Here is a 27,414-nt window from a genome sequence, read left to right as displayed (position 1 = left end):
TGCCAGTGCCAGAGAAAATCAAACAGGGAGCCACACTGGACCAATGAGATCGAGAGGGAGACGGGTAAAGCTACTATTTTCAGGTCCCCCTGCCCCCCCCCCCCCCCCCCCCCGCTTCTCTCAATGGGATTCCTGGGGCTTTTGCAAAAGAGTGGAGTGGGGGCGTTTGGTTGTCACACACGCTGAGCGTCTCATGGAGCGCTACCAATGGAGAATTAGTAGACTTCAGGTACATGTGAGATGCTTTAGAATTAGCAGACTTTTAGAGACATGTGAGATACTTTAGATGCATGCTTGCCTTCTATTTGTGACTGAATGTTCGTATTTGTGGAGTTTTGTATCATCTTACTTCACGGTATAAGATAATATGTGTGAAAGGATCAAATGGCCAGGGGGTTGGATTGTGCTCTAAAATTTAAAGCACAATTTTTTAGAACCTTAACCTAACCTACTTCGCCCTTCGTCCAAACCTATCTTATATTAAGATATAGTACTTGTGATAAAAACATACTAAGACAAGGTTCATAGGTCCAATATACTAAGCTACGTCCTTGATTGAAAGATCACACTAGCATTATGTCCTTGGGTGTAAGAAAGTAAACATATAATGTTAGTTTGAGAACAAAGAGCTACAATACTCAATCATGTACTTCAAGCACACACAAGCACAAAATAAACTAGCAATAAAAATAGTCTGTGTTATAGCACTGACTAAGGGTTAAGCTCCCTTGGGTCACCAAGGCCAAAGCTCCACCAAGGGTACCCATTCTCCATCCCTAGATTGGTGGGTCCCAAACTAAGCACAAAGCCTTTTGGGCCTTCTAACCATCTCTAACAAGAGGAAGATCGTCGAGCCACAATCAACAAGCTATCTAGGTGATGGAAATAACCAGGAGTAAAATAATTCTAGCTTCACTTGATCAAGAACGACCCTAGAAAGATGCACACTTGCTACCTACTTGCACTAAACACGTCTTAATCTTCAACCAAAGAAATTGCAAATCACTAATACGCTCTCCTCTAGCAAAATAATATCCAAGATGTGTCTATCCAAGCTAGGGATCATAGATGGATCAAAATGAAATAGAGAACATATAATAAGCCACTAAGAAGAGCTAGCCATTAGGCAACGCGGTGCAAGCGTAGGCAACATCGGATGATTTGGTGCCTTGAATAAATCCTTCACCTAATCATCCAGTGAGGACTTATAGCATCTTCAACATACCAAAAGGTCTACTATAGCATTGCTCTGATGTGCTATTCATATACATCACCGGATCAAATGGTGATCAATAGAACCAAGAACTAAGTTGTTCAGTACGTAAACAACAAACACTAGAAATATTGGAATGTTTGTTAACCACCCTTTAAAACAAACTGACACGTGGGGGCCATAAAACATTGGAATATTTGTTACAGTCAACCTATTGGAGGATTAATCTATTGTGTACTCTATAGTTGATGTGGACAAAATTATAGAGAGCAAGCTATCTATACCATTGTGGGTACCCCAATTTCTAACACGGTTATGATGTTGGCCTCATCGCATAACGATACAATGAAATCGAGAACGGACATCATATGAAAGTTGTCATCACTTAAAATGCCCAAATAATAATTGTACAACAAATGCAATGTGCTAATGTCATATTCTACCTGACTTCCCTATTGCGTGTTGTGTCAACCTCAAAAAGAATATATTTTTTGTCTACTTGTGACTAGGAAAAGACAAAAGGGTCACACCCTCCCCTAACATGATCGTAGTTAAGACTCCATAGTGGACATCATGTAGCTGACATTTTCTAGTCAATTCAATTTGACATTGTATAATGACCATTACTCTCTCATCTAATATGTGTTTCCATTTCTCTGTGGGCCATTATGCTCCTCGTGTCCAGATCTTCAAAACAAGTATTTTATATATGTTTTGAGTCATTTTATTTGCACTAACAACTTATGTGTATCGGTACTATTAGCTTATGTGTATCGGTACTATTAGCTTATGTTAAAAAGTTGATAATAAATTTCCCATGTAAATTGCTTCCTGACTTTAAATATAACTTATTGCTAACATTTCATTTACAAATTACCAAACATATAAAGTAGTTTGCTACACCATATCTGCATAAATAAGTTGCTTCGTCAACATATAAAAACACAAGCTGTTACATAAAAGTTGTATTAGATGTGCAACACAAGTTGTTATGGAATATGAACAAATTGTTACACAATCTACATAGTCTCTCTCTAGAAACTTGTTCTTTCATTGTCATGTTCAACAAAGTTGCTACTAATAACTAAAATCTCACAAACAACAATTTCTTATCATGTTGAAACCAACTATATAATAATTCATGAAATGTTTTTGGTACTAAGTGCATGGTAGCAATTTATATTATGGCACTAATAGAAAGTTTACATGTAAGTTGGAGAACGTATTAACGCTTTCAAAACACATGCAACATAGAGATCATAATGTTGGCCGTTGCGTAGAACACGGTACAATGAAATCAAGAAACAAACACCATTTGTGACGGTTGTCATCAATTAAAGTGCCCAAATAAAATGATTGTACAACAACTACAATGCACGAACGTCATTCCATTAGACTTCTATACATGTTGTGACAACTAAAACAATTTTGTTTATTGTCTACTTGTGATTAAGAAAAGATTGAAAAAGTCACAAACTCCCCTAAATGCATGTTCAATCGCACATTAATAATGTGATCCTAGTCCGTGAAACCGTTACCATAGCATAAGTGGTATCCTTGCTTTCCATTCATTGAGATTATGCATCCTCAGTTCCTCACAGTTGACAACAAGAATTGAGATCCATGTTATCCATCAAAGTGAGGATCCATGTGATGTACTGTAGAGTGTCTAGCTAGTAGAATGCAATAAATGATATTCTTTTTAAAAAAATGGAGTTAGTAAATGCATTCATATATAATTCATTCTTGGACCTTACTACAACCCGTGTGCCTAGGCGTAGAAAGCTACGCCCGCACGCCTCCTCTTTCACCCGAACGCGTCCTTCTTCCTCGTGTGCACCTTCTCTTCTTCCTCTCGCGCTCCCCCGCTGCCACCTCACCCCCACCCGGCTCTGGTGACATCCACGTTGCCTCCGCCGCCACCCTCGACCATGCCCAACCCTAACCTAAGCTTCTGCTCTAGATCCGGCGCGAGGGCCCCCGCCTCCACCACCTCCCGGGCTCCAGCAGTGCGCCGCCATGCTAATCCCAAGGTTCACCTCTAGATCCAGAGCGACTTTCCCCCCCCCCTCCACAACCTCCCAGGCTCCGACGGCACGCGTCGCCGCCTCCACCACCGCTACCATGCTAATCCCAAGATTCTCCTCTAGATCCGGCGTGAGTGCCCCTACCTCCAGCACCTCCCAGGCTCCGGCGCGAGCCACCACCTCTACCACCGCCACCATGCTAATCTCAAGCTTCTCCCCTTCTTCTCCGATGGACGCCCTCACCGCCGGCATCGCCCAACCTACCGCTCCCACTGCTCGGCGGGTGGCTCCCCCGCCGCCCAGCCCTCCGCCGCCGTCTCGACCACCACCACCGCCGGTCCAGCATCCTCCCCAGAAGATTCCTTCTAAGCCCAGAGAACATGGAAATCCCTGAAATCCCAAACCTTAACGTCGCGGCCTTCTTCTCTTCTTCTTTGGCGGCGGCGGCAGGTGAGTTCATCTGCAATTTGTTTTGGCTTCCACTGTTCTCCCACAAACCCGTGCATCGGACGCCCCAAACCCCAAACCCAGACAACATCGGACGGCCCAGATGGTGTGCGTGCCGCACGACGCGAGCGTGCACACTCGTAATGAAGCATTTGGGTTCATTCTTTTGTAAGGCAAGCATCCATCTACTTCCATTCCATGCTTCTTTAGGAGTACACAAAACATTACCCTAGTAAATTTTTGTGAGAAATTAAACAGCACAGCACACTAAAAATTACTACCTCTGCACTTCTGTGAGAAGTGCACTTATTATTTTGCAACAGATTTAATACCCATTAAAATGGCATCTTGGAAACGTTCTGAGTCAATTTCACAACCTTAATGCTATCAGGCTAATTTGGAATTTAGATATCTCGGTTCATCCTTTGGCATATAAACGCAGACCGCTATTAATTAGCATTAGCTTTAGTATCTAAATACATATTTCTTCACACACACACATGAGCATTATATATACTCCCTCCGTATAGGATTTAGAAGTCGTTTAGGACATGATTGTGCTTACCAAGGAGTGATTAATTAGGGGATATTTTTCCCTATCTGCCCCTATTAAATAGGGTTACGGGTGCATTCCATACGAGAAAGTTCCTTAGCTCGGACGGTTAGTGCATCGAGGCATAAGTCCAGCGCCTCGAGTTCAAAACTTGACGGATGCCTTTTTTTTTGCTATGGCTTGATTTTGCATGGCACTATTTGCTGCGTGGCGCTTGCGCTTTGGCTGCATGGCTCGGTTTTTTTCGCGTTTGCGGCTGGGCGTGGCGCTTGCGTTTGGGCGGTTTCTGCGTGATTTTGCCGTTTGCACTCGCGGTAGGGAGGCGTTCCAGCGTTCGATTTTCGCCGTTGGCGCGAGTTCAGCCGCGATGAGGCGCGTTTGGCCTCGTTAGTTTGGTTCGTTTTTTTGCGTTTAAGTGCACTGGCGCTCGTTTTTTCCACTGTGCGTGCGCTCAGCATGTTCGCTTAGCAGGTCCGACGCCTCGTTCCTTGGTTGATCTATTTAAATGCTCAGCAGGTCCGACGCTTCAAGTGCTTCATCCTCCCTTGCCTTCCTTGCTTGCTTGCTTAAATGACATGGCTTACCTCTTCTCCACCTAATCCATTCAATTTGAACGTTCGTGTAGAAGAAGATGACGACAACAATCTTCCATTCGATCTCAATGAGGCAATATTGGAGGATCACACCACATATGGTAATGTACTCAGTTCGTTTGTTCTTTTTTATATATTCAAAGCAACAACGTGTGCTAATGTTTCTCATTTTCTTTCTTCTTTTTTGGACAGGGTTTGATTTGAACTTGCCACTAGACGAGTTTGGTGTGGTTGATTTCGATTATCTACAAAACCTGCCCGGTAAGGTTTATAAATGAGTTTGTTTTTTTTTCCTATAGCTACATCCATGTATCCATCTCATGCTGCATCGATCAGTCAGTCTACCACCATGGATATGATCCATACCATGGTATCCATCACAAGATATTATTTTTAAAACTGGAGTTAGCAAATGCATTCATATATAATTCACTCTTTTGTAAGCTAGGCAAGGATCCATCTACTGCCATGGACGAATCCAGCGGTGGGGCTTCAGCCCCCCCTACCGATCCTGAGCACATGAAGTTTTCCTAAGTCCTCTCTTAAAATTTTATGCATACATGTATTATTAGGTAGGAGGGGCTAAGGTTAAGAGAAGATAAAAAAGTCTATATTCTTTTATTCAGCCCCCTCTAAATTTTTTTCTGGGTTCGTCACTGTCTACTGCCAATCCATGCTTCTTTAGGAGTACACAAAACATTATCCTAGTAAATTTTGGTGAGAAAACAGCACACTAACGAACTGTTTGCTTCATGAACTGTAACGTAAATGGCAACGGTAATGATTCGCACTCGAGAGTGCCAGCGGTGACAAGTTTGAATAGGCTGGTATCAGTCCCATCGTGATATCTGATTATGGCTGGACTTAAACAAACATAATTTAACCGTCGTCTATTACCCATCACGTTACAAATATGTCAACCAAACAGTTTGTAAAATTACTACCTCTGCACTTCAGTGAGAAGTGCATTTATTACCGTGTATTCTGCAACAGATTTATTTAAACCCCATTAAAAATGGCATCTTGGAAACGTTCTGATTCAGTCAGAGTCCATAGGCATCAATTTCAACCTTAATGCAATCAGGCCAATTTGGATATTACTCCCTCCGGTCACATAAAAAAGAGTTCCTATGGGATTCAGTGCTGGTCAAACTTTCTTAAATTTGGCTAGATTTGTAGAAAATATTAGCAACATTTCTATCTCTAAATAAGTTTATTATAAAAATATATTCAAATGTTTATCCAATGATACTAATTATGTAACACAAATATTAACATTTTGTTATATATATTTGGTCAAAGTTAAAGATAGTTAACTTCTTAAAAAGCGAAAATAACTCTTTTTATGGGACAGAGAGAGTAGATATCTAGGTGTATCTTTGGCATATAAACACAAACCGCTATTAATTAACATTAGCTTTAATTAGTATCTAAATACATATTTCTTCACACACACACTAACACTCGGGGCGTTGTTATATACTCCATCCGTTTCTAAATATCTGTCGTTTTCACTTTCCGAGAAACAACTTTGATTAAATATATATATAAAAATATTAATATTTATGGTACATAATTAATATCATTAGACAAATATTTGAATTTAGTTTTTTAATAAATTTATTTAGAGATATAAATGTTGCACATAATTTCTATAAATCGAGTCAAACTTTTTGCCGTGAAAACCACCTGCGACAGTTAATTGAGGACAGAGGGAGTGTATACATCCATGCATGTATCCATCTCATGCTGCATCGATCAGTTCGCTTATAATACGTACTTTTTAGCTTGTTTTTTTAGGTAGAACAGTGTTTTTCTCACACGACAAATCAGTTAGAACAGTGTTTCGGCTTGTTTTTTCAGTGAAGCGAACGGGTCATAAACGTAAACCACTAGTAATTAGCATTAGCTTTAACATCGAAATACACATTTCTTCACACACACACACACGGGCACTATATACACATCCATGATTCCAAATGTATCCATCTCCTGCTGCATCGATCGACCAGAGTATCTGCTGCCATCATGGATATGATCCATACCATGGTGGCTGCAGCGGTCCTTGCGCTCAATCTCTTTGCAACTGCAGCCAGAGGCGCCGGTGCCGGCCCCCCACCGCCGCCGCACGACATATCCTCCTGCCTCACCTCCAACGGCGTCAGCAACTTCTCCCTCCCGTCGTCCCCAAGCTACACGCCGCTCCTCTGCTCCTCCATCAGGTACCTCCGCTTCGAGAACAATCCCAGCGTCGGCAAGCCGGCCGCCGTGGTGTTCCCGGCGTCCAAGCAGGAGCTCCAGCGCGCCGTCGTGTGCGCGCGCAACACCTCGCTGGCGATCCGCGTGCGCAGCGGCGGGCACAGCTACGAGGGCCTCTCCTACACGACGGAGAACCACGTGCCCTTCGTGGTGATTGACCTCGCCAACCTGAACCGTGTCCACGTTGACCCCGGCTCGGCCACGGTCTGGGCCGAGTCCGGCACGACGCTCGGCGAGCTCTACTACGCGGTGGGGCGGTCCAACCGGACCCTCGCGTTCCCCGGCGGGACCTGCTCGACCGTCGGCCTTGGCGGCATCATCTCCGGCGGCGGCTTCGGGCTGCTGTCGCGGAAGTTCGGGCTCGCCGCCGACAACGTCTTGGACGCCACCCTCATCGACCCGAGCGGCAACACGCTGACCCGTGCGACCATGGACGGCGACGTGTTCTGGGCCATCCGCGGCGGCGGCGGCGGCAGCTTCGGCGTGGTCTACTCCTGGACGCTCCGGCTTGTCCCGGTCCCCGACAAGATCACCGTGTTCAGCGGCGAACGGACCGGCCCGGCCGACCTCATTGCCCCGCTGATCCACAAGTGGCAGTACGTTGGGCCGCACCTGCCCGACGAGTTCTACATCTCGACGAGGATCTACTTCCCGGGTAACCTGAACATGACGTTCACCGGCCAGTTCCTCGTGCCGAAGCAGCAGGCCTTGTCGGTGCTGAACCAGACCTACCCGGAGCTGGGCCTCGCCGAGTCGGAGCTATCCGAGGTGAGCTGGCTCGAGTCGGCGGCGAAGTTCGCCGAGCTCAAGTCCGTCGCCGAGCTCACGGACCGGCAGATCGGGGTGGGAGAGTACGCGAAGAGGAAGTCCGACTACTCGCAGGGGCCGATCTCGAAGGAACACATGGTGGAGATCGCCCGGTACATGTCCAGGGCGCCGACGACGGGGTCCGTCCAGCTGAACCCCTACGGCGCGGTCATGGCGCGGATCGGGAGCACCGAGACGCCGTTCCCGCACCGCGCCGGGTACCTGTACAGCATCCAGTACGCGATCGACTGGACGGCGGCGGACAACGGCCGCCGTGGCGGGGAGTTCATGGCGTGGCTGCGGGCGTTCTACGCGTTCATGGCGCCGCACGTGTCGAGCAACCCGCGAGGCGCCTACGTCAACTACGTGGACCTCGATTTGGGCACCGACAACTGGACGGAGCCCACGGGCATTGGAGCGTCCTACTCGTATAACGCTATGGTGGGCCAGAAGGCGGCGGCGTCCTGGGGCCAACGTTATTTTTTGCATAACTTTGATCGGCTGGTTCGCGCCAAGGCTAAGGTCGATCCAGAAAACGTGTTCAACAATGCACAGAGCATTCCTCCTAGTTTGTGAGAGAGGACACAAAATATGCAATGCAGTGACATGTAACTAAGAAGGTAACATAAAGGAATGGATCAATTTTGTTGTTTATGTTAGTTAAGTTTTCGTCTACAAATTTCAGATAGATTTTGCTGCAGTTCTTGTCTCCTGGTTTTCATGGCACTGAGCTGCTGCCATGTGCGCCGTTACTGCTGCCGGAGCACTCTTGCTCTCCTTTTTTTTTCAAAAATTTCTTGCTCTCCTTCAGATCTTCTGTTTCTTCGCCCCTATAACCTAGATCTCTCAAAAGTAACTTTAGGATATAAGACACCGTTGATCCAACAGATTGCCAAAACATCATCCTGATTTAGGAGAGGAGGTTTTCCCTTTCTTTAGAAGAGATGGCGATAGACTGATGAGATCTCCTAAAGGGCCCCGTTCGCTGGTCTGAAACTTGGCTGAAACTGGCTAAAAAATACTGTTCCGGCTGAAAAAAGAAGCCGAACAAGCCGAATATGGGGTAAGCCAAACATGGCCTAGCGATATGAGATGTGATAGCAGATTTGTTGCGGCTGTTATATTTCCTATTTAAGGGATAGAGAGAGTATAAGAAATCTGGTGAAGATGCTCTTACATTACCCACACGAATCTTACTACTACTAGTTCACTTCTCCTATATTTCAAGGTCCTGAATTTTAAGAAAATTTTAAGCAACACTCTTGTACAACCACATAGTACAAATAAATTGTTACTTTTATAATTTGTTATTTGTCTTTGTATCATAACACATCGAATTTTTGTCTTTGTCTGACTACAGAAACAATTGTAAATCGTTAATTATTTTTATGCCAACACAGATTAGATTTTGTTGGGTTTATGGTTTTGTCTAACAGCTTTTTATTCTCAGAACCAAAAAAATGCACATTATGCCTACATAAATTGCAACAAACTAAAGGTATAATTTTAGCATAAAATAAATGTAATAACGTCACCTGAAATGAAGCTAAAATTCGAATTTTAGCAAGTCCCTTACTAATTAGAGGCCCCAATAGAAGTACCACGTTAATTCTCACTAGACGCGATAGGAAAAAAGATAAATCCTAGATTTTCTCACCATAATCAGAATCATCTAGACTTTAATTTGCTAGACTCTAATCATCATTGCGGATAATAACCATTGGATCTATTGTAATTCATATAAAGAAATTACTCATATCTACCATTATGAAAGTACATAAAGTAACCCCTAATTTTGCATCTAAATTAACCACCTCTGCCAATATATAAAATAATTCAACATTACCCCATAATTTGTATATAAAATACCCACATCTATCATTTTGAAATATAATTCAAATTAACCCCTCATATTGTATCTAAATTACCCACATTTGCTATTATGAAAGATAATTTAAAATAGCCGTCTAACTTTGTATCTATAAATTACCCGCATCTACCATTATAAAAGATACTTTAAAATACACCATAATGATTCTATAGATTGTCCATATTTGTAATTAAATACAAAGTAAAAATTTGCATTCAACCTACTCATATATGTCATTATGAAAGATAATACAAAGTATCGGATTCATAAACCCAGAGTCCTTCATGGACCGGCTTCCCTGCAAAGGTTCAGCCCAGCAGACAAACACTGCGATCAAACGCGTAGCTCTTGGGCCGGCCCAAGAGCCTAAATGACAGGTCAGAAGGGTGATCCAATCACCAACCAGAAGGCCTGGCCGAGAAGGAACGGCGCCCGCTTCCGACTCCGGCCCGCCTCTTCAACCGGAGTGCTTGCTTCGGTCTCCAGCTCGCCTCCAGACGGCCTCTCCGACTAGAAGGCCTAGCCCAAACACCGCTTCTGACTCTGACCTGCGTCTCCGACCAGGGATGCGCTAAACCCCTGCTCACTACTCTTCTCTGACTGGCGCGATCAGAGCCGACTGGAACCAACCGACCGAGGACGCCTGCTCGATAAGGACCAAGGAACGGACGGAGAAAATAAGGCAGGGCGCACAAGTCAAACCGCAATACCAGGGACCGTACCCTGCACACCTGCCAAGCAGTACCCTACGACCCTCCTGGCACAACAGAATCCAAGCAGTGTTGTAGGCGCTGACATTTTCCCCTACAGTATTGTGGGCGCCATTAACTCCCATACGGTAAGGCTCCCCCCACATGCCTCTGGGCATCAACAGTGTTGTGGGCGTCGGCATTAATCATACCAGGCGAACATGGTAAAACCTCTTGCATGTCTCTAGGTATCAACAGTGTGGCAGGCACCGACGTCTGCCATAACCAAAGAAGACGACGTAATCTCCCACGTGCATCTGACATTCAACAGTATTGTGGGCGCCTACCATCGTCTTGTACCCACCGGCGAGGGCAGCAAGACTTAGCAGTGAGCGTACTCCCTCCCTCTCACTGGTAAGGCCATCCCCTTTATCTATAAAAGGGGATGCGCTCTGTTCCAACATAAAAATTCATTCGGATTCATTAGATCGATCAAGTTCACTAGTACACAACTGCAGAACCGTTAGGGTCAAACCACGAGCACACGCTCGAACACTTAGCACATAGCAGGGCTCCTGTCGCTCTCGGTCCCTCTAACCAGAGTCCGACCAGACCTCTTGTACCCCCCATCTTTCTCCTTCTTGTTTGTAACCCCACTGCAAACTTCGAGCACCTGGGCTCAGGAATAAAGTTACCGACCGACTCAAACTGGACGTAGGGCACATTGCCTAAACTAGTATAAACCCTGTGTCGTTGAGTGCTAGGCTACCTCCGATCACAACGTACGGCAAAACTATAAATATTTACGTGTTGGTCACTTTCTGCACCGACAGTTGGCGCCGTCCGTGGGGAAGATGTTGTACGTTCAACACTTTTTGGTCATCGGATGGCCCACTTTTCTGCCACCTTCACCATCATGGGCTCAGGCGATACGACTCGCTTTGGCTCACTAGAGTTTCCCGCACTCCCACCTATTGGTATGTGGGTTCCACCCGTCTTCGAGTCATCCTAGGCCTTCCTCTTCGGAAGCCTGGACTTTGAAGCCGACCGGCTCGGCATACTACATCTCCGCGAGGAGGCACTCGTTCCGGCGCCCGTCGGAGGGGCGCCCTCCATCGGTTCCGGGATGCATGATGACTTCAACGATGAGGCATCTGCACTCCATTCCAAGCAAACTCTCTGCTCAAACCCCGTTGTGAGTAATATGCATACTGTTATTAACTCTCTATTTACTATCTCCCACCGATTATCCGGAGGGACCGTATTGACCGCACCACGAACACCGTACGATCGGTTCCCCTATGACCTCGTGTCCCCTGCGGATGCGTGCGCTCAGGGGCTCCAAAGGATGCTGGCGCCATCCCCTCTCACATCCGAATTCGTGGGAATGACGAGCTATGCTCCTAGCACTTTCCACGAACTCCTGAATGACGAGGGTGAGAGCGACGGCTCCAGCATCGTTGATGTGGCACCTAGCCACCGTCTGTCCTAAGAGTGCGCTATGGTGGACGCTCTAGGACAGCCGCCTATGGTTGTGGAGTCTGTGCAGACTCACACCCCTCTGGACCCACGTGCGGGGCCCTCGCGTTTGCGCAGGAGCATGCCAAGGAACTACAACAACGGTGGCAGAAACAGTCGCCGCCTGCGCCAATGTGCTCTGTGCGGCACGTTGCGCCCCATGCGCATGACCCGGTGGGCGACGCCTGGGGTCGAGCCCGCCAGGTCCAACACGACATGATGAACGAGGGGAACGATCCCCCATAGTTCGCTCGGGCTAGCAAGAACATCGCTGTTGCGACAATGCTTCTGTGCGGCATTCCCGAGCCCATCGACCCCTAGGAGCGGGTGGTCTACCGGAACCTCCGGGTGCTGGTAGAAGCCACCGCCGTTCAATAGGTGGAAGCTCCGCGTCGCGACTCCGACACAGGCCCTCTCTCCCCACCACAGGAGTAGGGATGCGCCAGATGGATCGCTCCATCCGCTCGCCGCTACAGCCACCAAGTATGGCTCGGGAGGCAGCGGCCACGCCGCAGTCCGACCTAGCGCCTGCTCTACACCAACCGCCAGTACGCGAACGGCCCGGTCCACACCAAGATGCTCACAGCGTCATCAGCAACCGACATCAGGCCCGGCATGATGATAACATCCACCGGGCGGCGATGAGGGCAGGTGACACGGGTCCTAGCCGAACCATCGAGGGGAGCGGTGAAACATGCCCCAGGCATGGTCGCCGGCCAGATGACTGGAGTCTCAGCCCTGAGGGTCCAGGACCACGGGCCTTTGACTGGCGTATCCGGAGAGTGCCGTTCCCACAGCGCTTCCGACCGCCCACCAACATCACCAAGTACACCGGGGAGACAAACCCTGGTATTTGGCTCAAAGATTTCTGGCTCGCCTACCGAGCTAAAGGGGTGGATGATGTCTATTTCATCATTCAGTATCTCCCCATATGACATGTTTGGGCATGGCTTGAATTCCTCCCGCACGACAGCATCCGCGACTGGGCGGACCTCAAGAGGGTCTTCGTCGAAAATTTCCAGGGGACGTATGTCCGACCTAGAAATACCTAGGACCACAAGAGCTGCCAACAGGAGCCTAGCGAGTCCTGCGGGATGACATCTGCAGGTTCTCCCAATGATGCCACTCCCTCCCTGATGTCGTCGACGCGGACGTCATCAGCGCATTCCTCTCTGGGACGACCTGTGAGTCTCTGATCTACAAGCTTGGCTGCCTGAGGCCCCATACCACCCGAGACCTGCTCGACGTCACCACTAACCACGCCTCCAACGAGGAGGCGATCGGAGCGGTCTTCAATGGAGGCCGAGACAAAGGCAATGCCAAGCGCACGGACCAAGACGAGGGCCCCTCCACACAGAGGGGCAAGAAGAACAAAAAGGATCAGCGTCGATCGGACAACAACGCGTTGGTCGCCGCGGCAGATCGCACGGGCAAGCAGCCCCAACAGGGACTGCCTGACCACTTCAATAAGCTCATGGATAGCCCATGCACCAACCACGCCTACCCCGTCAAACACCTCTACAAGGACTGCGAGCTCCTCAAACATTTCCTATGATAGACCGGTGGGCCGAAAGAAGGAGATGGCAAAGAGGCGACAACCAAGAAAGGAGGCGCGGCGGGCAAGGACGAAGATGGCTTCCGCAACCCTAAGGAATGCATCATGATCTTTAGCGGATCCGACACCACCTGGTCCAAGCGCCAACACAAGGTGCGCTATAGGGAGGCGTGCGCCGCCGAGATGGACGTCCCCTTCATCCTTAGCTGGTCGGAATCTCTGATCACCTTCGATCAGAGGGACCATCCCTCCCATATCATGAGACTGGGATGTTACCCGCTCGTTGTCGACCCCATCGTTCATAAGAAGTGTCTCACCAAGGTGTTGATGGACAGAGGCAGTGGCCACAACATCCTCTATGTCGACACCCTCGACGCCATGCGCATCCCCCGGTCGGAACTTCGCCTAGCGGGCTCTCCCTTCCACGAGGTGATCCCGGGAGCGCAGGCATACCTGCTCGGGCAGATCGACCTGCCCATCATGTTTGGCAATCGAGCTAACTTCCGCTTGGAGGTCCTCACCTTCGAAGTGGTGGACTTTCCAGGGTCCTACCACACCATCTTGGGGCGGCCATGCTACGCCAAATTCATGGCGATCCCCAACTACACCTACCTCAAGCTGAAGATGCCAAGATAGAATGGCGTCATCACCATGAGCAGCGCCTTTTCGCATGCCTTCAAGTGCGACCGCGAGCATTTCAAGCTTGCCACCGCGGTCATCAACTCGTCCGAGCTTCCGCGGCTCGGGGAGTCATCAACCCTAGCAGTCCCAGACTGCAACAAACCAAACTCCTCGACGGCCTTCTGCCCACTCGAGGAAACCAAGGCGGTGGGAATCGACCCCACCAACCGAACCAAAATAGTGTGGATCGGGACCCAGCTCCTAGCCAAATAGGAATGCAAGCTCATCGATTTCCTGCACGTCAATCGTAATGTCTTCGCATGGAAGCCATCCGACATGCCAGGCATACCACAGGACATCGCTGAGCATGCACTACGCCTCATTCCAGGCTCAAAGCCTGCTAAGCAATGCCTGCACCGTTTTGACAATGAAAGGTGCAGGGCCATAGATGAAGAAATCACCAAACTCCTAGCAACCGAATTTATCAGAGAGGTATTCCACTTTGACTGGCTTGCCAATCCTGTTCTTGTTAAAAAGAAGACTAGGAAATGGAGAATGTGCGTTGATTATACTGGCCTCAACAAAGCGTGTCTAAAGGATCGCTTTCCTTTGCTGCGCATAGACCAGATAGTTGACTCCACCTCGGGTTGTGAGATCCTCTCCTTTCTAGATGCCTACTCGGGCTATCACCAGATTGCGATGAAAGAGTCTGATCAGCTCGCAACCTTGTTCATCACCCCATATGGTTCATACTGCTATGTAACCATGCCTTTCGGCCTAAAAAATGCTGGCGCCCCCTACCAAAGGTGCATGCAGCAATGCTTCGCCGACCAAATCGACTCGCTCGATCAGCCTGATCAAGCCAAGAGGCCAAGACCAACGATCGCCATCTATGTTGATGACATAGTGGTCAAAATGGCTCAAGCTTGTGACCTAATCGCAAACTTGGCCGCAACATTCGCGAACCTCCGAAGGTTCAACATCAGATTGAATCCCAAGAAATGTGTTTTTTGGGTTCCAAAGGGGAAGCTGCTAGGATACATTGTGTCTAAGCGCGACATCGAGGCCAACCTTGAAAAAATCATGGTCATTTCCAACATGGGTCCCATATGCAACGTCAAGGGCGTGCAAAGGCTCATCGACTGTCTGGCCGCTCTGAGCTGGTTCATCTCTCGGCTCGGCGAATGAGGGATGCCACTCTACAAGCTCCTCAAAAAGACGGACACCTTCGTCTGGACTGAGGAAGCTTAGCAGGCTCTAGAGAGCCTCAAAGCGTCCCTGACGATGGCCCCAATCCTCGTCGCTCCCAAACGAGGAGAACCCCTCCTCCTCTATGTCACGGCCGGCAACCACATGGTAAGCACCGCCATGGTCGTCGAAAGGGAGGAGCTAGGACACCACCTTAAGGTCCAGCGGCCTGTATACTTCATCGGGGAGGTACTCACCGACCCTAAGGTCTGGTACTCCTAGGCGCAGAAGCTCCTATACGCCGTGCTGAGGGCGACCCGAAAGCTCCTGCACTACTTCACCGATCACAAAGTTATGGTCATCACCTCATACCTGCTCGGAGACATCATCCGTAACCGTGACGCTACAGGATGGATCTCAAAGTGGGCACTCGAATTCATGGGCCACGACATCAGGTATATCCCCCGTACCGCCATTAAGTCTCAAGCTCTCATGGATTTTGTTGCCAAATGGACGGAGGTCTAGCTATCGACCACAGACGTCACCCACGAGTACTGGATAATGTACTTCAATGGGTCCGTCATGGCACCCAGATCGGGGGCTGGAGTGGTTCTAATCTCCCCAGATGGGAGTAGGCTCCGCTATGCCATCCGCCTCCACTTTTTAGCCTCAAACAACACCATAGAGTATGAGGCCCTCATCAATGGACTACGCAACGCCATCGAACTTGGTGCTACATGACTCTACGTTCGTGGCGACTCAGAGCTGGTCGTCGATCAGGTCATGAAGGAGTCCTCCTGCAAAAGCCCCCTCATGGTGGCATACTGCCAAGAGGTGTGCAAGCTCGAGGACAAATTCTAGGGAATCGAGCTGCTTCACGTCTCCCAAAAGGACAACGATGCCACCGATTTTCTCACAAAATTGACCTCCAGGCGGGATCCGTCCCCAAGTGGGGTCTTCATCAACGATCTCCACGAGCCGTCCGCCCATGTCCTAGAAGGACCGATCCAGACACACCATGACACCAAGCCAGAACTCGGGGGCTCCGACTCCGATGCCAAGCTGGCGCTCGGGGGCTCCAACCCCAGTGCCTCTATAACGACGTCACTCGCTGTCGTCGCTGTATTGGCACTCAATCAAACCGACTGGTGAGCGCCGCTGCTCGCCTAACTCCTTGAGTAGGTTCTTCCGCCTAAAAGGATTGAAGCCCAACGGATCACTCAACGCACCAAGACCTTCGTCGCGCTCGGTGATGAACTCTACAAATGGAGTCCATCGGGGGTGCTCATGAAGTGCATCCCCACCAACCAGGGGAAGCAGCTCCTCCTCGAGGTCCATGCCGGGATCTACAGACATCATGCGGCCCTGAGGTCGCAGGTTAGAAAAGCCTTTCACCAATGTTTTTATTGGCCCACCGCACTACGAGATGCGAAGGAGGTCATCCACAGGTGTGAGAGATCCCAATTCTATGCTCGGCAAACTCATCTACTAGCATAGGAAATTCAAACTATCCCCATCACCTGGCCATTCATGGTCTGGGGCCTCGACATGGTAGGACCCCACAAAAAGGGCCTAGATGGCTTCACTCACCTACTCATAGCAGTCGACAAGTTCACCAAATGGATAGAGGCCAAGCCCATCACCAACATCCGCTCGGAAGAGGCGGTCAAATTCTTCCTCAACATCATCTATCGGTTTGGCGTCCCTAACTGTATCATCATTGACCATGGGACTAACTTCACCAGAAAGAAGTTCCTAGACTTCAGTGATGGATACGACATCAGGATCGACTAGGCCTTAGTCGGACATCCACGTACTAACGGTCAGGTCGAGCGTGCCAATGGCATGGTCCTCCAAGGACTTAAGCCATGCATCTTCGACCGACTCAACAAGTACGCCGATGGGTTGCAGAGGTCCTAGCGATCCTCTGGAGCCTGAGAATAACCCCAAACCGATCCACAGGGTTCACACCCTTCTTCCTGGCCTACAGAGCTGAGGCAGTGCTACCCTTTGACCTCGACCATGGTGCCCCAAGAGTGAAGGCTTTCGACCACAACCGAGCCACGGAGGCTAAACAAGACGCAGCTGACCTGCTCAAAGAGGCCCACGAGACAACCGTCATCCGCTCCACTCGCTACCAGCAAACTCTCCGTAGGTACCATGAAAGGAAGATCAGGGGGAGGATACTCGAAGTCGGTGATCTCATACTCTAGAGGACCCAATCAACGAAGGAAAAACACAAACTCTCTCCACCATGGGAAGGACCCTATATGGTGGCCGAAGTGATCCGGCCAGGCACCTAACGACTAGAGGAGGACGATGGCAACGTTCTCACCAACACTTGGAACATTGAACAACTATGTCGTTTTCCCCCTAAATTTGGTCTTACCGCTTTTTAGTCAACACTTGCTCCTGTAAAGCACCCCAGCCCGAACACTTTTAGCCCAGGTCGCTTGGGGGCTCCATGAGGGTACAATACTAAATACTACCTCTCTCTTTTACTATCACATGGTAACAACTTTGTCCCCAAAAAAAGGGCATTCCATTCCTTTGATTGCCCTACGTAACTTTGTTCTTACTCCTAACCGAACGCACCCACCACGACCTACGGTTATGAGCAGCCGAGCCCGGTGGGCCATGCCCAGGTTCTTAAAAATTGCAGCCTACGAAACTAATGGGTAGGTGCGAAAAAGAAAGGATAAAAACAAAAGCTATGCTAGGATAAAAAACAAGGAACGGATAGTGGTTCTGCCACAAAAATAGAACTGATATATTCATTGATACAAACACTATTCACACGAGGGCTCACCCACGAACTCAACTGTTACATTTTCTAACTAGTTCTACTCCAAATACTATTGCAGCCGCTCGATGACATCACCTGACGCCAAAGGAGAGGCCACGGCACACACCGTCGTACATAACCACCGCCACAAAGGGCCCCACCCGGTTTCACTCCCTTGACTTCAACAAGCGCAACGGGTACCTCAAGGGACCCACCCGATTCCATTCCCTTGACTTTAGCGAGCACAACGGGTACCTCAAGGGCGTCGCACCCATAGATGCTCAGTAGAAGAGCATCGAGCTCCTGACCTTCTCATGTAGTCGAGGTAGCTCCTGGGTAGGGACGCCGCTACCGAGGTATGGCCACCATGGCTGGAAGAGATCTCATCAAACTATATGAACTGGCCAACCAGAGCAGCTACAGGCATGGAACCCTCCACCAGCATGATCCTGGGCAACTTCCCCTCCGATAAGGCTCGCCCGGTGAAGATCCACCGAAAGAAATCCACACACGGCTCCATCCTGAAAAAGGCCTCGCAGATGAATCCAGCATGCCACCTCCTTTGGTAGAAGCCACTCCATCACAGGCAAAGACGGCCAGCGCCACCTCGGGCAGCCTCCATCTCGACATCACGCTCTGAATTCATGAAAGGATCTGTAAGTCCTCCCCCTCGCTTACCCTCTCTCTCACTTAGGAACCACCGCTGCATACAGGCACTCTCGGTGAGTAGGAACAAGGAGGATAGGCAATATTTGGAGAACAGGCAAAGGACTGCCACAAAAAGCCCTCTACCTCCCCCTATTTAAAGAGGAAATGCGACAGCCGAAGAAAGGCAAAGGATCAGAGCGAAAAAACTCTCTCCCTTCCCCCATTCAATGTGGATGGGAAACGATGGGATGCACCCTGACCAATGGGACGCACACTGACCGACAGAACGATGCCTGGTCAGACGAAACAACACCTAGTCAGACAGGATGTGGCCTGGGTATGGCCCACCACTACCACACGTCGGGCGCAAAAACCAAAGCATCACCATGCGCAGGTGGCTCTCCGCCTCCCCAGGCGGGACTTGGAAAAAACCAAAACAACAGGATCTCCCCCAGGAGAGACCATCGGGCTTCCTAAGTCGATCGAACGGCTTAGAAAAACACACCGAGAGACAGGTAAGGAACAAAGGGATGCCCCATGTAGGCCATGCCAACTCCATCATGAACAATGAGCACGAGTCCATGTCGGACATTTCTGATTGGAGCTCTTCAAACCCCGTCACTCGAGTCATCAAGGTAACACTACCGACCCTAGCTATTTCTTTATATAATCATTCATACATTCATACATGCATTCATTCCATATGCCCGTGCCCCCAGACAATTCAGGCCCTAAATCGCCTAGGGGCTCAGGAACTAAAGCATCGCACATGCAGCGAAATGCATCACAATGCTCCGTGTTACATCACGAAGTGGTAGTTGCCTCATTCAACATGAGCAATGACCGACCAGGGTTCAAAGGCCGGCCTACGTCAAATAGAGCTAGGGGAGAAAACGCAGATGAACCCCGTGCGACCCTCGCCCAGTCTGCCCCAAAGAAGACAGGGTCATCTCAACCTTCTCGTTCGATCCTAAACCTCCTATCAAGCCCACAGAATCTCTATCGAGGGGAGACCAGTAGGCCACCCGGGTCAGTCTCTGGAATGACCCAGGCATCTGTCGGGTCATAGGTAAAGGAGCAGTGGAATGTCACAAGAGGACTATGCCGACCCCGTCATGAACGACGGACCTAGATTCCACTCGATCATACCTATTAGCGAGCTCACCGAGCGTGTCACTCAAGCCCGAGCGATCGAGGCAAGCGACAAAACTCAGCCCCTCTGGTTATGAGAAACCGAGGATGGGGTAACACACAAAACTCAAAACCAACCCCTACCAAGCCCAACGGGGCTCAGGGGCTCAAGACACCAAACGCTAGGGTCTACGATCCTGAACTCGCCCCATCCCTCGGCTATGCTTCAACTGCACACCAAACGCCTGGGTCTGCGACCCCAAACTCGCCCCATCAGGATCCACGAGCTACGCCTCACCCGATCCCTAAACTAACTGACTAACTACCTCGGCTGCGCGGGCTGCACCGAGGCCAGGATCCATGACTCTGACTCACCTGATCCCACGGCACGCACCGATGCCAGGACCCGCGAGCTCCATCTCGTACGATCCCTAAATTAACTACCTCGCCCGATCCCACGGCGCGCACCGACGCCAAGATCCACGAGCTCAACCTCGCTCGATACCAAAACTAACCGCCTTGGCTGCACAATGACCCCTTGGTTGACGACTCTGTCTCAACTAAAAAACACGCACACACGCCCGTTGAAAAAAAACCCTCCAGACGATTCTGCCCGAATCACCCGAGGGCTCGGGGGCTACACTCACGGGTGCGCTCGCGCGCACCCACTAACAAAACGAAAAAACTTCCCCCGCTAGCAACACGAAACCCCCCAGATGATTCTGCCTGAATCACTCGGGGGCTCGAGGGCTACACCCATGGGCGCGCTCGTGCGCACCCGCCATGAAAACAAAAAAATCCCCCTAGCGATTCTACCCGAATCGCCGGGGGCTCAGGGGCTCCTGTCGGATTCATAAACCCAGGGTCCCTCATGAACCGGCTTTCCTGCAAAGGTTCGGCCCCGCAGACAAATGCTACGAACAAACACGCAGCTCTTGGGCCGGCCCAAGAGCCTAAACGATAGGCCAGAAGGGCGATCCAATCACCAACCGGAAGGCCAAGCCGAGGAGGAACGGCGCCCGCTTCTGACTCTGGCCTGCCTCTTCGAACGGAGCGCTTACTTCAGTCTCTAGCCCACCTCTGGACGGCCTCTCCGACCGGAAGGCCTGGTCCAAACACCGCTTTTGACTCCGACCCGCGTCTCCGACCAGGCATGCTCCAAACCCCTGCTCACTACTCTTCTCTGACTGGCACGATCAGAGCCGACTAGAACCAACCGATCGGGGACGCCCGCTCAGTAAGAACCAGGGAACGGACGGAGTAAGTAAGGCAGGGCACACAAGTCAAGCCGCAATACCAGAGACCGTACCCTGCGCACCTGCCAGGCAGTATCCTACGACCCTCCTAGCATGATAGAATCAAGCAGTGTTGTAGGCGCCGACATTTTCCCCTACAGTATTATGGGCGCCATTAACTCCCATACGGTAAGGCTCCCCCATATGCCTCTGGGCATCAACAGTGTTGTGGGCGCTGCCATTAACCGTACCAGGTGAACATAGTAAAACCCCTTACATGTCTCCAAGTATCAACAGTGTGGCAGGCTTCGACGTCTGCCATACCCGAAGAAGACGATGCAATCTCCCACGTGCATCTGACATTCAACAGTATTATGGGTGCCTACCATCGTCTTGTACCCGCCGGCGTGGGCAGCAAGACTTAGCAGCGAACGTACTCCCTCCCTCTCACTTGTAAGGCCATCCCCTTCATCTATAAAAAGGGATGCGTTGTCTTCCAACAGAAAAAATCATTTAGATTCATTAGATCGATCAAGTTCACTAGTACACAACAGCAGAATCGCCAGGTTCAAACCACGAGCACAGCTCGAACACTTAGCACATAGCGGGGCTCCCGTCGCTCTCGGTCCCTCTAACCAGAGTCTGACCGGACCTCTTGTACCCCCTATTTTTCTCCTTCTCGTTTGTAACCCCACTGCAAACTTCGAGCACCTGGGCTCAGGAATAAAGTCACCGACCGACTCAAACTGGACGTAGGTCACGTTGCCTGAACCAGTATAAACCCTGTGTCATTTAGTGCTAGACCATCTTCAATCACAACGTACGACAGAACTACAAATATTTACGTGTTGGTCACTTTCTGCACCGACACAAAGTATTACCTTTATATTTGTATCTACCTCAGCCATTATAAAAAATAAACAAAAATATCTGTCACGTCTACATGTAAATACTAATATATGCTATTACAAAAAATAAATCAACATCCATAAAGTACGAGACAAATTACAAACTTCACAACCATAAAATTACCATAATGTTATGTTTCACCATGTATACCAAGTGAACATATATACATCAGAATAAATTTTTGTTTTAATAATTATGAAGAACGGAAAATATTTAATTAACAAACCACATAGCAATAACATAACTCTGACAATTCACTTTAAATTATATTAATACTCCATGATAATCAATTTCATTCGTGATTACTATAAATAAGTTTAGACATTTTAATTGAAACATTGTGTCATATCAATATTGCTAATTTGATTTTAAAACTCTATGATATATAAAACAATACTACACTCATATAATCACGTGGTATAACCAATTCAACAAGTTCAGTTGGCAGGGTGCAATATGAGTTTCAACTTAAGTAACATGTGGAAAATAATAATACTAGGGTCTAAACTCTTTATAATAAAAAATTGAATAAAAGATAAAAAAATACTAGAGTTTCTACTTGACATGTGGAAAAATTGCACAACTCAATTAAAAGTCAAAATCTAAACTATGATTCATGAAGTCACAGAGAGAGATGATGCACCAAGAGTTTATATATCTTAAGATTAAATACATATCATGCTAAAAAAAGATAAATACTAGAATTCTAACTAAAAGTGCCTCCACATTAATCCTCACGATACACGATAGAAAAAACAAAAGATAGATCATCCTAGAAGTTCTCACAAAAATTAGAAACACGTGACCATTAATTTGATATAACCTAATAATCACTATTGATGGTAATAATAGCTATCGGATCTATTATATTTTTTAAATAATTACCCACATTTGTTATTGGGTAAAAGAACATAAAGTAACCCATCACTCTATATTTAAACCACCCACATATGCATTAAGAAACATGATCTAAAGTAGATCTAAATTTGCATCTAATTACCCATGTACTCCTATTACAATAGGTAATCTATGTAACCCAATTTTCATCTCATTGTCAGAAAAAATAATTAACTTCTCATATCTACATCTTAAAATTATCAACGTCTTCTATTAAAAGAATTATTTAAATAACCATAGATCATGTATATGTTTCTACGTTGCCACTTCTATCAATTTTAATATACTAAGATTTGATTGAAGTAAGGATACAAGTCGTGCTAGCATGCATGAGCGGTAAATATTTATGTTATATTTCATCACAAATAAAATATTCCCTTAACAACTCATATACTAATGATACTAACAAATTGTTTAAAACCATATTACTAACCACATACATTATAGGCTGCTAGTTTAGATATATTTATATGTTTTAACTAAATGTGTGATCCCTCTATATTGATAGTATAACCATAACTACACATTAATTTCTTGATAGGAAACTTCAATCATCTTGAGAAGTGCCGGAGATCATTATAAGACTCAAGTATTAAATTTCTCTTGAGGTTAGCCCTACTACCCCCATCCAAGATCTCACTTCATGCTCTATCGCTTATCTTAAGTGACATGGTGCAGATTTTAAATGATTTCTTAGTATTTAAGAACATACTACAGACTAAAATCCTTAGTTTTAAAAAGTGCAAAAAGGAGAGTAATAAAAGATACAATAAGCATAAGAGTTTTAATTTCAGGATAAAAACTATAGCAGTCACTAAGAATATTTTTTTAAAAAAATAAAAATTTTAGATTCATGACTTCATAAGATATGTGACGCAACAAGGGCCATCGTAGTTAATGGCAAGGATTCAAACGAATTCCATATTTAATATATCCAGAAGTGTCATGCAAAGTAAAAATATGAGATAGCCCCGTTCGGCTTACCTTAAATCCGGCTTGTTCGACTTCTTTTTTCAGTCGAAACAGTATTTTTCTCTCACAACATTTCAGCCAGAACAGTGTTTTTCAGCCAATTTCAGCTAAGTTTTAGCAAGCCGAACGAGACCAATGAAAAATGTTTAAGTCAGTCCCTTGCAAAAAAAGTAATTAATAAGTTTATGATAAATGTATATAGACTACGAAGTATCTATTATGTCTATTTTATAGAAAGGAAATAATGATAAAACATGTAATTTAATATAAAAATACTTAGTCAAATATATTAAATGATATATATCTCTTAACATTCTAGCCCGTGCGGAGCACGGGTTGATAGACTAGTATTGTATAATTTGATGTGTTTTAAAATAAAGAACTTGAGTTAAACAATGTTATTAGCAAAATATTTCTGTCTTTGATGCACGAGCTACTACAGCCTGTTCGCTTGCTCATAAACGATCGTAAATTTCCAGCTGGCAACAGTGTTTTTCTCTCACACCAAACCAGCCAGCAGTAAATAATCCACGATCGTTTACGGCCTCCCGAACAGGCCGTAATGCGAGAGAAGTGTCATCATCTACTAAAGCTAATAACAAAACTAAATTAGGAGGGAAATCTCCTTTTAACTCCAAGAAGGAATTGTTTTGATGCATGTCCCATCTACGTAATCAGCATCCAACCCAGCAAGTGCACTTCTTTTCTCTTTTCTTTCAGGTTTCATCTTTAAACCAAAACTGCAAACAAAAAAAAACTAGGCATATGCATTCAAATATGGGTTCAAATATCCTGGTCTGGTAGAAATGTTGGATATGCAAATCAGAACTTTTTTTCTGAACTCCACTGAATACGCACACGCACACGCCAGTCCTGGAGCAGAGAGCCGCAACCACTCAAATCAAAGAGACGATCCCCCATTTTCATGAGTGACCTCCTTGAGCCCTTGAGGCCCGGGCGTCACGGGCTGCACAGATCCAATATACTGAGGTCAAATCTTCCTTAAAACCTTGTTCACAAATAAATTTTCAGTTAGTAATACAATATTTTTGTTGCACGTACGGTTCACCATATCACTTTCACTGATGTTGACTCCCTTGTTTCTCCTATGACCGCGCCATCGCAGCTCTCCATGACTGCCTCTTCCGGCCACTCTATGAAAGGCAGAGAACATGAATGTTCTTGTGTTTTGTTGTGTGGCTGATGATGCAGCAGCACTGCTCAAACAACCTCTCCCAAAATTTCAGCTCGCAATTTGCATGTCTGATCTGTGCCACTATCGATCTCTCCCAAGTTCAGATTTTTAGCAGCTTGTGTTTTGCTTCTGCATGTTCTGAACTCCACTGAACACGAAAACTGGTCAGGAAGCTGCCACCACGGCTCAAACCCACTTCCATGAGAGCGACCTCCATGGCCTCACGATCGAGCTTTATGCTGATATGCAATTCCAATACTGGTACTGGAGTCATTCATTCAGTGAAGTCTTCGTTGCACGCTTCATCAAGTCACTCTCACTCACTCTCAAGCTCACTCTCCCAGCTCTCTCCCCATGAGCTGCTCCATTGCAGCTCTCCTGGTCCTGGTTTCCATCTTCCTTTCACTCCATCGAAGCACATCGTGCTGTGCCGCTGGCGCCGACGATGGCGCATCACGAAGCCTCTCCTCCTGCCTCGTCTCCCATGGCGTCACCAACTTCACCCTCCCGACGTCTCCGAGCTACGCCGCGATCCTCAACTCCTCCATCAGCAACCTCCGGTTCGCGCTCCCCGACGTCGGCAAGCCGGCCGCCGTGGTGCTCCCGGCGTCCAAGCAGGACCTCCAGCGCGCCGTCCTCTGCGCGCGGAACAGCTCGCTGGCGATCCGCGTGCGCAGCGGCGGGCACAGCTACGAGGGCCTGTCGTACACGACGGAGAACCGCGTGCCCTTCGTGGTGATCGACCTCGCCAACCTGAACCGCGTTCGCGTCGACGCGGGCTCGGCCACGGCGTGGGCCGAGTCCGGCGCGACGCTGGGCGAGCTGTACTACGCCGTGGGGCGGTCCAGCCGGTCCCTGGCGTTCTCGGCCGGCTCCTGCTCGACCATCGGCCTGGGCGGCATCGTCTCCGGCGGCGGCTTCGGGCTGCTGTCGCGCAAGTTCGGGCTCGCCGCCGACAACGTGCTGGACGCGGTGCTCGTCGACGCGGACGGCAGGGCCCTCGACCGGATCACGATGGGCGCCGACGTGTTCTGGGCCATCCGAGGCGGCGGCGGCGGGAGCTGGGGCGTGGTGTACGCATGGAAGCTCCGGCTCGTCCCGGTCCCTCGCAACGTCACCGTCTTCTCGGTGGGCCGGTCCGGTCCGGTCGAGCTCGTCGCCGGGCTGATCCACAGGTGGCAGTTCGTGGCGCCCAGTCTCCCCGACGACTTCTACCTCTCCGTGTACCTCCCGACCGGCGGCCTCGGGTCGTCGTCGTCGTCGGATGGCAAAGTCTCCGTCTCGTTCTCCGGACAAGTGCTAGGACCAAAGCACCGTGCTCTGTCAGCGCTGCGTCAAAGCTTCCCAGAGCTCGGGCTGACCGAGTCAGAGGTCGCCGAAACGAGCTGGCTGGACGCGACCGCGCAGTTCGCCGGCCTCGACACGGCGGCCGACCTTCCGAACCGCCTGCTGGGGTCGAAGCAGTACTCCAAGGGCAAGTCCGACTACGTGCGGTCGCCGATCTCGCGGCGCGCCATGGCGGGCATCGTCCGGTACCTCTCCACGGGCCCGCCGCGGCAGGGGCAGGGGGGCGGGTACGTGATCCTGGACCCCTACGGCGGCGCCATGGCCCGGATCGGGAGCGGCGACACGCCATGCCCCCACCGCGCCGGGACCCTGTACGGCGTGCAGTACCAGGTGTACTGGGACGACGACCTCGGTGGCCGCGCCGCCGCCGCCGGCGAGTACTGCGTGGGGTGGCTCCGGTCGCTCTACGCGTTCATGGCGCCCCACGTGTCCAAGGACCCCCGGGCCGCGTACGTCAACTACCTGGACCTCGACCTCGGCGCCGACAACTGGACAGCCCCCGCGGGAGGGTCGTCGGAGGCGGCGGTGGCGCGCGCGCGCTCCTCGTGGGGCGCCGCCTACTTCGGGGACAATTTCGACCGGTTGGTCAGGGCAAAGACGGCGGTGGACCCCGGCAATGTGTTCAACAATGCACAAAGCATTCCTCCTTTGTAAGCTGTACATAATTTGTCACGTAGTTAACAATGTGCGCATGCCAAAAATAAAGTGCAAAATTTCTGCCTGATCTCTGGATTTTCAGTTGAGTCAGTTTTGAACATGTCACTGCTGTTGCTTGAACTACGTGAACATCTCTGGATTATATTTAGGAAAATGGCAGCATAGGAAGATGTTGTGTCTTAGAGGCCATAGTAACGACATTGGCAAAGCATACCTGCATAACGTGTTATGACTTCCATGGTTAATTACTCAAATAACTTTTTGAGTAGTTTATTTATGCCTTCCTAGATTGATTGCA

General features: G+C 48.7%; 2 protein-coding genes across 2 annotated transcripts; both read left to right on the top strand.

Annotated features, from left to right (window-relative positions):
- Nucleotides 1-6,879: 6,879 nt before the first annotated feature.
- Nucleotides 6,880-8,475, top strand: LOC136469132 (berberine bridge enzyme-like D-2). The gene has a single exon (XM_066467448.1). It carries the CDS (start codon nucleotides 6,880-6,882, stop codon nucleotides 8,473-8,475), a length of 1,596 nt encoding a protein of 531 aa, XP_066323545.1.
- A 16,932-nt stretch (nucleotides 8,476-25,407) lies between these two features.
- LOC136472179 (berberine bridge enzyme-like D-2) lies at nucleotides 25,408-27,145 on the top strand. Its single transcript, XM_066469914.1, has one exon. It carries the CDS (start codon nucleotides 25,467-25,469, stop codon nucleotides 27,111-27,113), a length of 1,647 nt encoding a protein of 548 aa, XP_066326011.1. The 5' UTR covers nucleotides 25,408-25,466; the 3' UTR covers nucleotides 27,114-27,145.
- Nucleotides 27,146-27,414: the final 269 nt, after the last annotated feature.

The sequence above is a fragment of the Miscanthus floridulus genome, chromosome 8 (genome assembly GCF_019320115.1).
Source record: "Miscanthus floridulus cultivar M001 chromosome 8, ASM1932011v1, whole genome shotgun sequence".
In the NCBI taxonomy this organism is placed as follows: domain Eukaryota; kingdom Viridiplantae; phylum Streptophyta; class Magnoliopsida; order Poales; family Poaceae; genus Miscanthus; species Miscanthus floridulus.
Note: the sequence above shows the minus strand (reverse complement) of the source record. Positions and strands in the feature narration are given on the sequence as shown.

What these genes read in the sequence shown, in the direction of transcription:
- LOC136469132 (XM_066467448.1), top strand. Translation starts at nt 6,880, where the DNA reads ATGGTGGCTGCAGCGGTCCTTGCGCTCAATCTCTTTGCAACTGCAGCC.
- LOC136472179 (XM_066469914.1), top strand. Translation starts at nt 25,467, where the DNA reads ATGAGCTGCTCCATTGCAGCTCTCCTGGTCCTGGTTTCCATCTTCCTT.